This window comes from Copidosoma floridanum, unplaced genomic scaffold (assembly GCF_036245765.1).
Source record: "Copidosoma floridanum isolate Cflo_tuat_1 unplaced genomic scaffold, Cflo_Japanese_pri ptg000001l, whole genome shotgun sequence".
Classification (NCBI taxonomy): Eukaryota; Metazoa; Arthropoda; class Insecta; order Hymenoptera; family Encyrtidae; genus Copidosoma; species Copidosoma floridanum.
The window spans coordinates 7,439,181-7,452,529 of record NW_028321878.1 but is presented as its reverse complement, the minus strand read 5'-3'; the positions used below and the strand labels follow the sequence as shown (position 1 = coordinate 7,452,529).

Sequence of the window (13,349 nt, the reverse complement as noted above, 5' to 3'; positions counted from 1 at the left end):
CAAAGAATTTCGAGCACACGTTACCTCTTGGACGTCGTGCTCGGTGATCAGCGAGACGTAGTCCTCGGTCGCGCCTTCGTCCACCAACTTCTTTTCCAAACTCGGCATCACGGCGGTGTCGATGTCCGCGAAATCTTGTTCGCGCTGCGTGGGGAACAAGCTCTTCAGCTCCCTCGCGATTTCTTCCTCCTCGGTGAGGTCCTCGTGCACCTTGACTCTGCTCTTGTACAAGCTATCCTTCTCCAACTCACGCTTCTCCAGCTCTTTCTGCTGCTGCCTCCAGATGAGGAGCACCTGCTGCAAGAGGGCGTTCAACTCGGACCACAGATCCTTGGTCAGGCTACCTCTGAGGGCAACGTAGTTGTAGAACTCGTAGAGACCAGCTATGGTCAGGCGGAACTGCTCTTGCAGGACGACAAACGCGCCGTTGATTTTGACGCAGGCACTTAAGAGCTCACGGCTGGTGCGCGAACAGCACAAGCTCGCTAAACGCAGGAGGCTGTCCTGTCCGGGTCCAAGACTGGGGAAACGAACGAGGTCGCGCACGAGGTGGCCCAGTCGTTCAGCGTTGCCAGTTTCGGCGATAGCTACGAGTCGGCTGTTCTCGTCGACGAGCGCACGAACGCCATGACGCATTTGGGCCAGCCCGGTGAGGATCGGAAGGACGATGTCCGGGTAGCCGTGCAGGAACCTATTCTCGAGCTGGTTCATGAAGCTGCGCAGCGACTCGAGCCAGATTTCAGCTTCACGCCCAGCCAGTTTCGCGCTCTCGAGATCCTCGCAGCTGGAACCCGAGATCGCGTCGATTAGCTGTCGCAGATGCTTGCCGACGATCGCGTATGAACCGAGGGCCGCCCTGAAGTTCGAGAGCTCCTTGGACAGAGTGATAAATTCGGCGTTAGCCGGCCTCACGGCCTTTAATTTCAGTAACTCGCTCTTCCGCTCGAGCAGCTCTTTCAAGCCGGCCTCGATAGCGGTGTGCCTCGGATGCAGCACACCCTCATCCATTACGCCGAGCATCCTCGAGTATAGTCTGGCGACGTAAATTGTCCGCTCGGAGTCGAGTATGTCCTGCTCGAGGTAGCGCAGCTTAACCGCGACCTTGTACACGGGGTCGATGTAGCTGACGTTGCCGAACACGAAGGCTTGGAGGTAGCCCAGAAGTACCCAAGCCCTGCCTCGGTTCGCGAGACTCGGGTCCGACTCGAGGAGCTCTGAAACGCCGCGTAGCTCGCGCAGCGGGTTCAAGTACTCACTCGCGACAGTCGCACGGACACTGGCGGTCAGTCGGTCGCTGCCCAGGGCGTTCTTCACGCACTCGTCGGCCTCGACCTTCTCGCAGGCGCACAGGAAGCTCTTCAGCAGCGAAGTCAGGGCTCGCAGGTCGTTTGACGATCGGTCGAAGTCCGGGGAGCTCAGAGCCACACTGTTCTTCCAGAGGATGTCGTTGAGCGTCCTGAGCTGGTCCAGACGGGCAGAGTAGCTACCGAGCGTCACGCCGGATCTTTCGGTGCTCGACCGGCCGGTGTTGAGCAGCAGCTCGGAGACGAGGCTGACGAGGACTGGCCCGCTAGCGACGTTTGCTCGGTCGGATGGCTCGGAAACCTGGAGGGCCTTGCTATCCTTATTTTCCGGGCCAACGAGGCTCCAACGTGACACCTGCTTGAAGTTTTTGAGCGCGTAGGAGTCCTCGGCAAACTTGGTGGACCAGACGAAGAGCAAGAGTATCAGGCGGTTCCTCTCCGCCGGGCTGGTCTGCTTCGCGGAGATGGCACTCAGCACAGCGAGCAGCTCAACAGGGATGTTCGGAATGCTCCAGTGTCGGGTGGACAGGTGGATCGACGGCAAAGAATCCGGCTCGGTCTCGGCGATGACACTCTCGCAGAGACTTCTTCGAAGCATCTCGACAAATACGGTGAACATGTGCTCGTGAAGCGGCCAAAGCTGCACTTTTCCCGTCATCTTAGCAAGCTCCTTGGACGAAGGCATTTTCGTTTCCAAGCTCGAGTCTTCGGTGACGTTCAGCTGGTTCTGGCAGAGCTTGCCTATACTTTCTAAAGTATCGAAAATGTCCTCGTCGAGCAGCTCGTTGGCGTACACGCTGTGCCACAGGGAAATCAGCCGAGCACGGCTACTCAGGACCTCCTCTGCTTGGAAGGTCACGAATTTCGGCTCGTTGATCAGATCAGCGGTGATGTATCTGTTTGTCGTGGGCGAGAACGAATCGGTGAGACTCCGAAGCTGCGAGCTGACCCTCAGAACTAAGTCCGACGAGCAGGGGAGGGCCGAGTCGATGTGCTTCTTGTAAACTTTGCCGATTTTCGCGAACGGGTCGTACGTCGAGGTCAAACTGCTGTCGATCTGGTTCATGATGCTCTTCAGAGCGCTGCAGTCTCTCTCGAGGCCGTCGTCCATTTCGAAGACGTCGCAGCTCTCATCGAAGAGTTTTATAAACTTTTTGAGCCACTTGTAGTGCACCCTCAGTACCAGTGCGACCTCGTCCAGGTTGCCGAGCGCGTTCTTGGAGCTGTCCGACTTGTTCAGCAAAATCATCTTGCCAACCTCGCAGAATCTGCCGAACCATTTAAGACTGTGTCTCAGCTGGACGTACCTTGGATTGTGGATTATTATCACGTTCTTTCTCAACATGTTGTCCAAGTACTTTTTCGTTTGCCGTAGTATCGTAACGTACTCCGTTACCAAAGGCTGGTCTTTCAAGTTTATCGCCATCTTTCCTGGAATTTGAACGGAAAACACTTTATAGGTTTGTTGGAATAAAGCTTGGCCTACCGATTGCCGTACACTTTCTTTCAGTATAAAGAAACGTTATTCAAAAGAACATTTACACCTCAAAAAACATATGTATCATTTACCACGGTAACATAAAAAAATATATATATATATTTTTTCTAGTTGATACGTTAGCCTTACCTTGGCGACAAGCCTCCGAGAACTTGGCCACACTGATAGCCTTGTCATCGTTACTGATCCTCCAGTCGGGCTCCTCCCTGTCCACGACGAGGGTCTCGTAGTACAGCAGCAGAGCCAAGGTGTTGGCATTCTCAAAGGCCCTCCTGTCCCAGGGCAGCTCGGCGTCGCAGTCGACGAGGTCGAACGACATCACCGCCCGAGCCAGCGTCCCGTTCTTCTTGAGCAGGGACCCGAGCCTCGAGTCGGCCCCGAGGACACCCGCCACCCAGCGCTCTCGCATCCCCGCGTCCCGAAGAGTCGAGTGCTCGTAGAGACCCAGCAGAACGTGAGGCAGGAGCTCGAGCACCTCGACGCTGGGGAACGATCCATCGCTGCTCGCGGAAAAGAACTCGTTGACAAAGTCCATGCCGAACGAGATCCCGTTGCTGGCGTAGAAGCCTCGGACGCACCAGTCGAGGAGCGTGCCCTGCTGCCTGAGCTGGGCCAGTCTCGCGTTGTCCGTGAGGTTCCTGAGCCCGCAGGTCACGGCATCCAAGTCAAGGACGTAATCGTCGCTGCCGTCTTCATCGACCTCGTATTCGCGTATCGTCTCCTCGATCACGCCAGCGAGCCGGTGTTTGGTCTCCCGATGGCTGAGCGAACGGGATTTCAGGTAGACGTCGGTGCAGGCCGTCTCGAAGGAGCGCACGGCTGGGAAACCACGGGACAGTTGTTGGGCAACGAGGAAGGCGCCACGGAGGAGGTGGACGGAGCTGAGGTTGTCAAAGTTCGAGGCGTCCTCGCACATGCGATGGTGCACCGTCATCAGGGCCTCTTGGTGTTTGCGCTTGGTGAGGCCGGTGTTGTGCAGGAGCGATCGGTAGTCCAGTTTGCCGGTCTCCGGGCTCTCGCTCTGACCGAGCATGTAGATCTCCACGCCTCGGTTGCGCATTGCTCTGCAAGTCGAGTTGATATTATTGACAGTCGCGCGACGTAAGCTTAGCGATGGATAAATAGAGTTTGTATGCGTAATACTTTATACTCCTTACTACTTTTTTTCACGAGCATTCAAATCGACGGTTCAGAATATTGGGCGATTGCAATACGCAGTTTTGTAATTCATTTTTGTGAATAATCAAAGCTACATAAATATTTAAGTAGTATGAACCACGTATGGTCAGACTTGAGTTTTACTTTTCAGTATACGATATATTTATTGTTAAAAAACTGAAAAGAAGCCTGAACAGTAATAACAAAAAAAACTGACCCATAATGCAACGCAACTACTTCAATGGTAATGGCAAGAAACAATTGGACTAATTTGAAATGAGCGGTTTCAGTAGTATAAGCCATGCATAGTCAGACCGATGAGATTTAAATTCATGAAAATTTCGAATATTACCATATAACAGATTGGATTCGCGATTTCAGTAGTACGATCTATAAATAGTCAGCCAGGTTAGGTTAAAATTAATAAAAAGTACGTAACTACGTATGAGCATTTAATAGATCGAGTTTCAGTAGTAACAACCGGACATGGTCAGACTACTTTTATTTCGCATGAGCCATTTCGCTGGTAAAAGTACTTAATTTAAGCCAATAAAATAGTTATACGATGATATAAATAAAAAACGAAATTCGTGACTTAAGTAGTAATGGTTAGGTATAGTCAAACTACTTCGATTCAAATTAATAAAATATACATAAAGTATCAATTGTAGTAGTAAAAGCCACATGTAGCCAGACTATCTATACAAAATTACCAGTACGTAATTTGATGGGTTTTATAATTTACAGACGCATGGTTTTGCAACAGGGCGAGTTAGCGTCAAGCAGATTTCATTTGTCTGAACAAAGCCGTACAAAAAATCTAAAAACAGGTCATACTCAATAATTTTAGTAGTAATAGCCGAGCTTAATCAGACCGACTCTATTCAAATTGGTAAAAAGTACCCACCGTCAGACAACTGATACTGTTAGAAATTCAAGTAGTATGTAGTCAGCCGGATTCGATTAAACTCGAATAAAAGTATAGGTAGAATTTCAGTGATAATATTCGTAAAATCCGATTTACCTTGAAATTTCCCCGTACTTGGGATCCATCGTCAAAAAGAGCCGGAAGTTTTTGTGTGGCTTGACAGTGACGACATTGCCCTCAGGATCGACACCCCGTTCGCCGATACTTAGCACACCGTTGGGCTCCAACAGTCCATTTAATCTGTCCAATACTGCAGGGCTACATAAGTTCACTTGATCTATAACCAGCCACGTCCCCTCTTGCAAACACTGAAAATAGGCCGTTTTGACTTATCGAAAGAGCAATACATTTTTTTTCTCTTAACGTTATCAGCAATGAAAGAAAAAAAAATAAAATGACAAAAACGGAGTCATTGATCAAATCCAAAACTTATCATTCACAAAATTTTTACCAAAATGATTAAAATACAAGGACAGAAGGCATTGGCCAAAGCTTATTAAAACTCTCCAGGAGGAAGGTCTGGGTGAATCGTGAGAAGAGAAAGAGAGATAGAGAAACTTTTTCACCTTGACGAGGACGCTGTCGACCCATTCAAATTTACCGCCCGCGTTCAGACACTTCTCTTGCTCGACGGACTCTTTTAGTTTGCCCAAGTCATCTTCAAGTTTCTCGAGCTCGGTAATAATTGAACTTTTGAAATTTTTCATTTCACCCAGCAATCTCGCCAATCGCTCGATCTTTTCGAGAAACAATTCGGTGGCCGCGGCCATTGTGACCGATTCGTATTCATCTGTCGAGAAAAAAAAAAAAAAAAAAAAAAAAAGAAGGATTTTTGGTCACCTACTTCCAATACGAGAAAACAGAAACGGGAGGAATGATGAGTTTTACCATGTGAAAGTTCGCGCACTTGCTCGACTAGGACCTCGTACTTGGCTATTTGGCCAATGTTTTTTTTGCTCACTCTCGTCCTTATGCAGCTAGTTAGTAGGCCTTCCGTTTTATCGATCAGCTGTTCGAGGTGTCGGTTGTAGTCCGTCTGAAACCATAAAAATTACAAGTTTTTCTTTTATATTAGAAATCTTTTGAATTGTCTAATTATTTTTATTTAGTATTGAAATAAATGGATTATATGACGCATACATTTATATGAGATTATCAGTTAATGAGTATTACGTAAAAATATTCATTCAGATTATTTGGTTTTAATTTTTTGATGGCAGTATTTTTGCTGGCCTCACCATCACAAGGTGATTCCCTCGACTAAACAAGGATTCAGTCATTGCAAAGAACTCAAACAATTTTTCATCTTTTAACCTTTGTCTTTTAACTTATCAAACGAGATTTTTTTTTAATAACGTATGTACGATTTTGTGTGACAATTACTATTTCCCCTATGGTATAAACCCAACATTTACTTTTTCATGATGAAAAAAAATAGACAGACGAAGAATCTCATAAAAAAAAAGAAAAAAATTTCTTTAGTTACACAAATCGTTCAACAGTTAACAGTGCTCGTAACAGTGTACACTTTTTTCCAGTCGGACAAGCATCCCTTGAGTTTGACAAGCCAAAAGCGGTTCATATTTAATTAGAGCTTGGCTCTTTCCCTCTCGTTTTATCAGGAGAATTTGTTAAAAGCTGATGCTGGCAGAGGTGAGAGCACCCATTGGACCGAGTGCACATTTATATTTGGCGACAAAGACGAACTTTGCCGTTTAGTTGGGAATAAGAAGAAAATGAGGATGAAAAAGAGGAGGAGGAAACTAGAGATTGTACGACCTTTGAGCGCGCACTGCAGCAGCAGAGAATTAGATTTATAAAGGCGTCAGCTGCAGCGGAGGAGACGACTTATTGAAGAAAAAGGGACGCTGCTGAATTGATATAACTATACGTGTATATTCTTGGCTTTCGTAATAGCGAAGGAGCTCATGCTGTACATCTGATTGTAAATTGGGAGAGAATTTAGCTTGATTGACCCGTTATCGAGAAGCATCGACATTATTAATACACATTCACGGCGTCGTTTTCAATAGCAGGGCTAATTAGGTATTGCCGAGAATTTTCATTATCATTTCAATGAACTGCGAAAAAATCGTGTCAGTGTAATCGATATTACGAACGATCGCCATTGGTAAAAATTTTATCGTTCAGCCGCTTATTTTTAGAGTCAGACGGTTTACCTTTAATATTTCAATGTTACCTTTCCACGTCTCTTGCAAACGGATGATTGGACTTTTTTTTATCGTCATTGATAAAAAGTTTCAAGCGTATCGTTAAAATTAAAGTTTATGTAAAATGTACTGCAGTCTCGTCAACGATTTCTTAGTATATATGTTACCATGATTTAATCGATCCTCACAAAATATGAATGGTTCATTGACTCTATATATATATGAGAAACAAGTCCTTACAAGAGTACCTAAATACCAGTTGTGTAATATCTTAAGATGTTTGGCCAATGCGTGTAAGTTGTTTCAAACCACATGCAATATTCTTTAATTGTTTTTCCTACCTCGTATTTGGTATAGTTTACAAAGTGTGACGACAACACAATCAAATTGCGTGTTGTCAAAAAACGTCCATCACCCCGGCACGAAATCATCGCCGGTACAACCAATTAAAAACCTACTTCTCTCCATCAACGTCTGTATGTAACGAGTGTGCAATCAATCCCGAAAATTTCCCGAGTCACCGCAAACGATCGACATAAATGAGAATAAGATTTCGCGACCCATCCCTATCTCTCTCTATCCCTCCACGTAACGGGAACCCGTCAATCGGAATCAATCAAGTCCTCGTCATCCCCCTGCCAACCATCCCACCCTAACCAAGACCTGAGCTCAGCACGTGCAATCAAAATCGCTAACCCCGTCGACCCTACTCCTCCTCCTACTCCTGACAAGCTCAGCCGCACCCTCGTCTTTCAAGCGCGCATCGAAGCCGCGAACTCGACCCTAACGCGGACGTAAATTACGGTGCTTGGCGGGCTATCGTTATCACCCCTCCACAAACAACGACGCACACGTCTCGACTCCCATTCTCTCGCTACGCAGTCGTACTGAAATATTTTAAGTGCGCGTGTGCGCATCTCAAAGAGACGAGGAGGGAGGAAGGAGGTTGCATTGAGCTTTCAAGCATAGGATATGCATAGGGAGACTCGTGCGACAATACAATACGTCACTGTCCGTTGGGCGAGTGTGTGTGTGTGTGTGTGTGTATACGTGTACGCGAGCTGGCAAAACAGTCGAGCAACGTCATCTCTTGCCGTATCTCTCTATACTCTCTGCTTTGCTTGTTCTCTGCGCGGGAATGCTTTGGATTGGAATGCCTGCACAGTCGCTCGTGTGATGCTTCATGCCTGGGACGAGATTTCGATGGATTCATTCATCAGAAGTTATTTGATTGGAATATAATTTTTTTTTCTTCCTTTTCTTCAGATCCAATGACCTACTATCTGACTTTTGAAAGGTGTTTTCTTTTAGTGTATAGCCATCGTAAATTAAAAACGAGATAGGTTTTTTTTTTTTTTTTTTTTTTTTATGCAGTTTTAGCGTTTACTATGGGAATATTGGATTTATTGATTTTTCAAGAGCCAAGCGAGTCATGCCGTATTTCCCCCGAGATCGAAACTCTTGTACCCCGTGGGCATTCCTTGCACCGAGTTCTCTTCCTTTGGTAATAGGCAGCTGAACTTGGGTCATATGTGAAGATCATCGTGGAGCACTGCCGAGCTGCTTGTCCGTTTGCCTTCAAGTTTCTCGTAAATGATAATCTTGGACAAACAGCACGTGTGCGGGTATTGCAATCATTGGGAATTTTTTCAAGAGATAAATGAAGCGAAACTGTACATAAAGTGATTATTTTTTTGTGTAAAATAATTTTCGGAGAGATGTGGGTGGCAGCTTACATTTTTAGCTCACATTTGAAAGATAAACGGTGGAATTCAAATCTTGTAGGTTTCAAATGAACACAATTTATTCTTATGACAATAAATTGATAAAATGTATGTTTGGTCACGTATTAACGAAATAGGGTTGTAAAATACGAATAGCTAAAGAAAACAATAGTGTGGGTTGAATTTCACTGCATCTTATTGCGTTTAATTATGTATCTCAATGATATTATTGGGAAACTTATAATTAACTTTTTTTACCACTTATTCACGGCGATGATGATTACTGTAAAAAAGTCGTATCACCGTTTTTTGATACTTGAAATATTCTAGATAAGAGGGAAAAAAAAGTTATTTTCAAGTATTGTTGTCATTCGTAGAAGTATTTTCGGCAGCAGTTAAAAATTCACACTGATTGTTAGTAAAAAATATGTATCAAAATGATTTGATAATGGATGTGTTTACTTAATTTTTAAAACATTAACTCTGAGTATCAGTTTTAGTAAGCGTCAAGGTGTTAAAAAAGCTGCTTTTTCTTACTATTCTTTCTAATGCACACGAAAAAAAGACTACCTTTTTACAGTTTATATTATCATTAAAACTACCAGCTTACAACTGGAATGTAAATTTTTAAACCAAATCCTAGTATCGTGAAATGATATTCAGCGTGAAAAGATGGACAGGTGTTACAATATGAAAATATAGCCCGCATGATCACTCGACAGTTTTTTAACAATACTTTCAATGTAATTGTTTCTATCTGAATTCCATGATCCAACTTATCCATAGGTAACATTCAACATCTTACCCGTCGTGCAAGGTCACATTGTTTTCAGTTGTGAAACAACCGCTTGGTCGTTAAAAAACAATTTTTCTCAGGTGATAAATATGCAAAAGCTTAGTTTTTTGTTATTAACAGATGTCCACACGTTTAATTACAGTCAAAATAGAAATCAAAATTACAGCACCAGATTACCATGGATATTTATACATGGATAAAAGTAAATTTTTACTATTTCCGAAAAAAATTGTACTCCAACAAAATAGGTGAAATCATTTGAATTTCACACAAGTATTTTAACTCAACAACGAGAGCGTCTTCATCTCCATTTCCTAAAAGCAAACGAAAAACACCAGAAATGTTAAATACGCGAGTTAAAATTCAAACGCGACATAAACACTAGAGAAAAACAGAATACGTATTCACGCATAGAAATATGAAAAATTCAAAAAAAAAGAAACTCACCAGCCATCCATCTCATTAATCACAACGTTTTCCAACACACCCCTATCCACCCTACTCGCAGCGCACAAAGCAGGAAAAATCAGCGCGCTTCCCTAGCTCACCCTCATTCTGTCATATTCTCGTCAAAAGCTCTTTCCCGGAAGACCAGAGCGCTGAAATTTTAATTCAGCGTATAAAAGCTTTGAGGCCAAAGCAGCTCCTGTCGCCAAGTTCCCGCAGCTTTCTCTGTGTACCGGAGGACCACGCACTCTCCATAGCGACGCAGAATTACGTCCTGGCGATCCACGAGTCCGTTCGTCTCTCGTGAAAGCGGGCGAGAATACGTGCGCAGTTCACTTTGCCAGTGATTGATTTGCTCACGTCGGGGCGGGAAGCGAGAAAATCTCCATCGTCTTTTTATCGCAAGGAAGAGATTTTCCGCTCCCTGCGTCAGAAAAGCCGTGAATTTTATCTTCATTTTGCAGCTCGATCTGTTTCATCAAACTGATTAGCGGATGAATTTCTCTCTCATTTATTTTCAGCCTCTAACTCTACATCTTCATCGTTTCCGATAAATGGAAATCGTACAATTCATCATTGTGAGATGTAACTTTTGGCGACCTCGTTTTCCCTCGTTTTTTTTTTTTTTTTTTTTTTCTTTTGCGAGCAGCACTATACCGAAAGATACAAATCATCAAAAAATTTATTTACAGGATTGCGTACTTTGTGAGTTTTTTCACGTCATGCGTATGAGAGCGTGATTCTGCAAATACATTAAAAATCACTAACAGATCTGTTTACCCTGAAACGCGAGGAGCAACATTGACCGACTGAACTTCTTTTGCCTACCTCCACGTGTATACGTATAGGCACGAGTCAGTCTCCCCTTTCTTGTGGTCATTGATTGATCGCAGCTTTAAACGCCACTGCGTACTCACGGCGATTCAACGATACGTTTACGTCAAGTAGAATTGATAAATACGCTCGTTTCGGTGTTTGCGAGGCTTCGATAACAAAAAAATATCGTAGAGTGACGGTCAGTTTGATTATCGCAGGATGACGATTAATTTTTTAGCGTTTTAGAACATCACTTTTTTCTTCTTCAAAATAATAATGTCTCCAGGTAAAGGGATTGAAAAATTATGGGAGAAAAAACGACTTTTCTTCGCTTACACGTTGTCTGACCAAATCCTGATATTACTACTTAAAAGTTCCAGGCTGAATTTTTGCATTCAACATTCATTTTTAATATTTATAGGGTGATGGATGGTCAAAATAATAATAATAAATTATAATTATAACATTAATAATAATAATAATAATAATAATAATAATAATAATAATACGTGGAGCTAAATTAGAAATAAATAAGTAAACTTCAAACAAAACAAGCGTCAGTAAATAAACAGAGACAGACACTGAGCTGTTTAAAATCAGGTGCACAACAAATCAATGATATAATGTGGATGGGTACTTATATTTATGTTATATTTTTTACTGCTTCAAGACATATTATAATTTAAGATAAAAGAACTGTAGCGAAATCTGGAGAGCGCGACGAAACGCACTGCTGCGTTTGAAAAGAAAATGGTGCAATCTAAATAACTTTATTCAGGGTAAGCATCCGACGAGAACGCTTCCGAAGAATATAATGAGACACGGGCTCACCCGCATACAATTATTAGATACTCAAGATTTTTTGTAGCGCACACAATCATTAAAAAAAAAAAAAAAAAAAAAAAAAAAAAAGATGAAAGAAAAAAAAAATTACGAATTTTAAGTCCTGAATCATCAAAGCGAACAAAAGATGTATACATTATTTTACTCACTAGATCTATACTTATTACACTCAAAGACGCACAAACTGGATTTCGAACCAAATTCCTCGTTTGGAAAAGGTGGAGCCAAGATTATACGGTCCCCTTGAAATTTACAGTAACCTACTATCCGATCGCAACCATTAACCAAGGGCTAGGTAAGCAAAAAATCGAGGAAAAAAATGAATTGAAAAAAATAGAACAGCAGCGTAATGCGCTTTCACACACCACCTACACCAGAACCCACAGACAGAGAGAGAGAGAGAGAGAGTCGGTTAACTTTCACACGTGGGCACAGGGTTCGCAAGAAAGAAAAAGAGAGCGAGCCCTGGCCAGGAGCTTTTAGGTCAAACTCTTTTTACCTACGGCCCCTTCCCCAAAGTCTGGTTAACAGCAATAGCAGTAGCTATATTCCGAACACGTCCGAGAGAGGAGGAACAAGATACGACGGCACGGCAAATAAATCCGGGAGCCCGGGGTGTGGCCGCTGGCTGGTATCTGTCGAAGCACGGCATCTTTTTAAACTCCATCAGCGTCATTTGTGTACGTATCTAAATGAATCGAAGGGTATCTTGTATGATTTGGTAAAAGTAGGGGTAAGGTGGACGAAGATCGAGAACTGTGTGATATTGTTGAAAGTAAAAAAAAAAAAACAGATACCCAAAGGGATACATGACCGGGGGAGTGAGTTGGTTCTGCGCACCGATTCAATTGCCCCAGGAATTCCGAGAGCGTAAAATCGATTGTCGCCACGCGTTTGCTTCGATAAGTAGTGCTGACGTGGCAGTTTTTACGTCCTTTTATTTATTTTCGGTACTGCTTTTTTTTCGAAGCGTAGAGCGTGACTTTTTTTTTCATTTGTAACTTATACGATAGCGCGCTACGTACAATTAACCACGGTCGGAGTGTGACTGGATAAATTTTTCATTTTGTACATCAAGTGCCAATGGAGTAGCGGGTGATGTGGCGAAAAAATTAATCTACGCAAAAAATGAGATATTTTAAGACAATTCTAACTTTGTTTTAATGTGAAATTTTTTAAGTAGTAATTTGTTTATCGCAGCTTATTAAACGTGCAATTTTTTGCTCATTTTATCAAACAATTATTTTTTTAATAATAAGTTTCTCAGGCTTCGATTGGCTGATAATTTTAACATTAATTTGAAACCTCCGATATCGAGAAATGGTAAACTTTCTTAAGTAGTTATCCGCAAACTAAAGAGTTTGTAGAATAATAAATTTATTCGCACAATATTTGTAATCAAAAAGAAAACATAAAAAAATTGAGAAGAGCTCGCTGAAACGAGTGTTTCTCTTTAAACGGTTATAGACCATCTCATCTTTGGCCCTTGACGTAAGTATGTCCTCTATAAATTGGATCAACTTTTATATTTCCTGGACTATTGAGAACGAGCTCACCAGCATCTTCGGATTCCGGTCTTCCGGTTCCAGTTCTAACGAAGCACCTAACCAGTGTCCAAATGTGCTCTCTTGAAATTGTCTTTAAAAAAATTTGTGATATAAAGT

The 13,349-nt window shown here is 43.0% G+C and overlaps 1 protein-coding gene across 1 annotated transcript in view; it reads right to left on the bottom strand.

Moving 5' to 3' along the window:
• The window catches only part of LOC106643682 (midasin), a 114,692-nt gene that overhangs the window by 6,279 nt on the left and 95,064 nt on the right, over positions 1-13,349 (bottom strand). The window contains exons 11-15 of the mRNA XM_089594655.1: positions 5,777-5,924; positions 5,455-5,678; positions 4,985-5,196; positions 2,932-3,866; positions 25-2,735 (exon numbers count right to left, since the gene is read on the bottom strand). Of these exons, the coding sequence (XP_089450781.1) occupies positions 25-2,735; positions 2,932-3,866; positions 4,985-5,196; positions 5,455-5,678; positions 5,777-5,924 (4,230 nt within the window). The remainder of the gene's footprint in view (positions 1-24; positions 2,736-2,931; positions 3,867-4,984; positions 5,197-5,454; positions 5,679-5,776; positions 5,925-13,349) is intronic.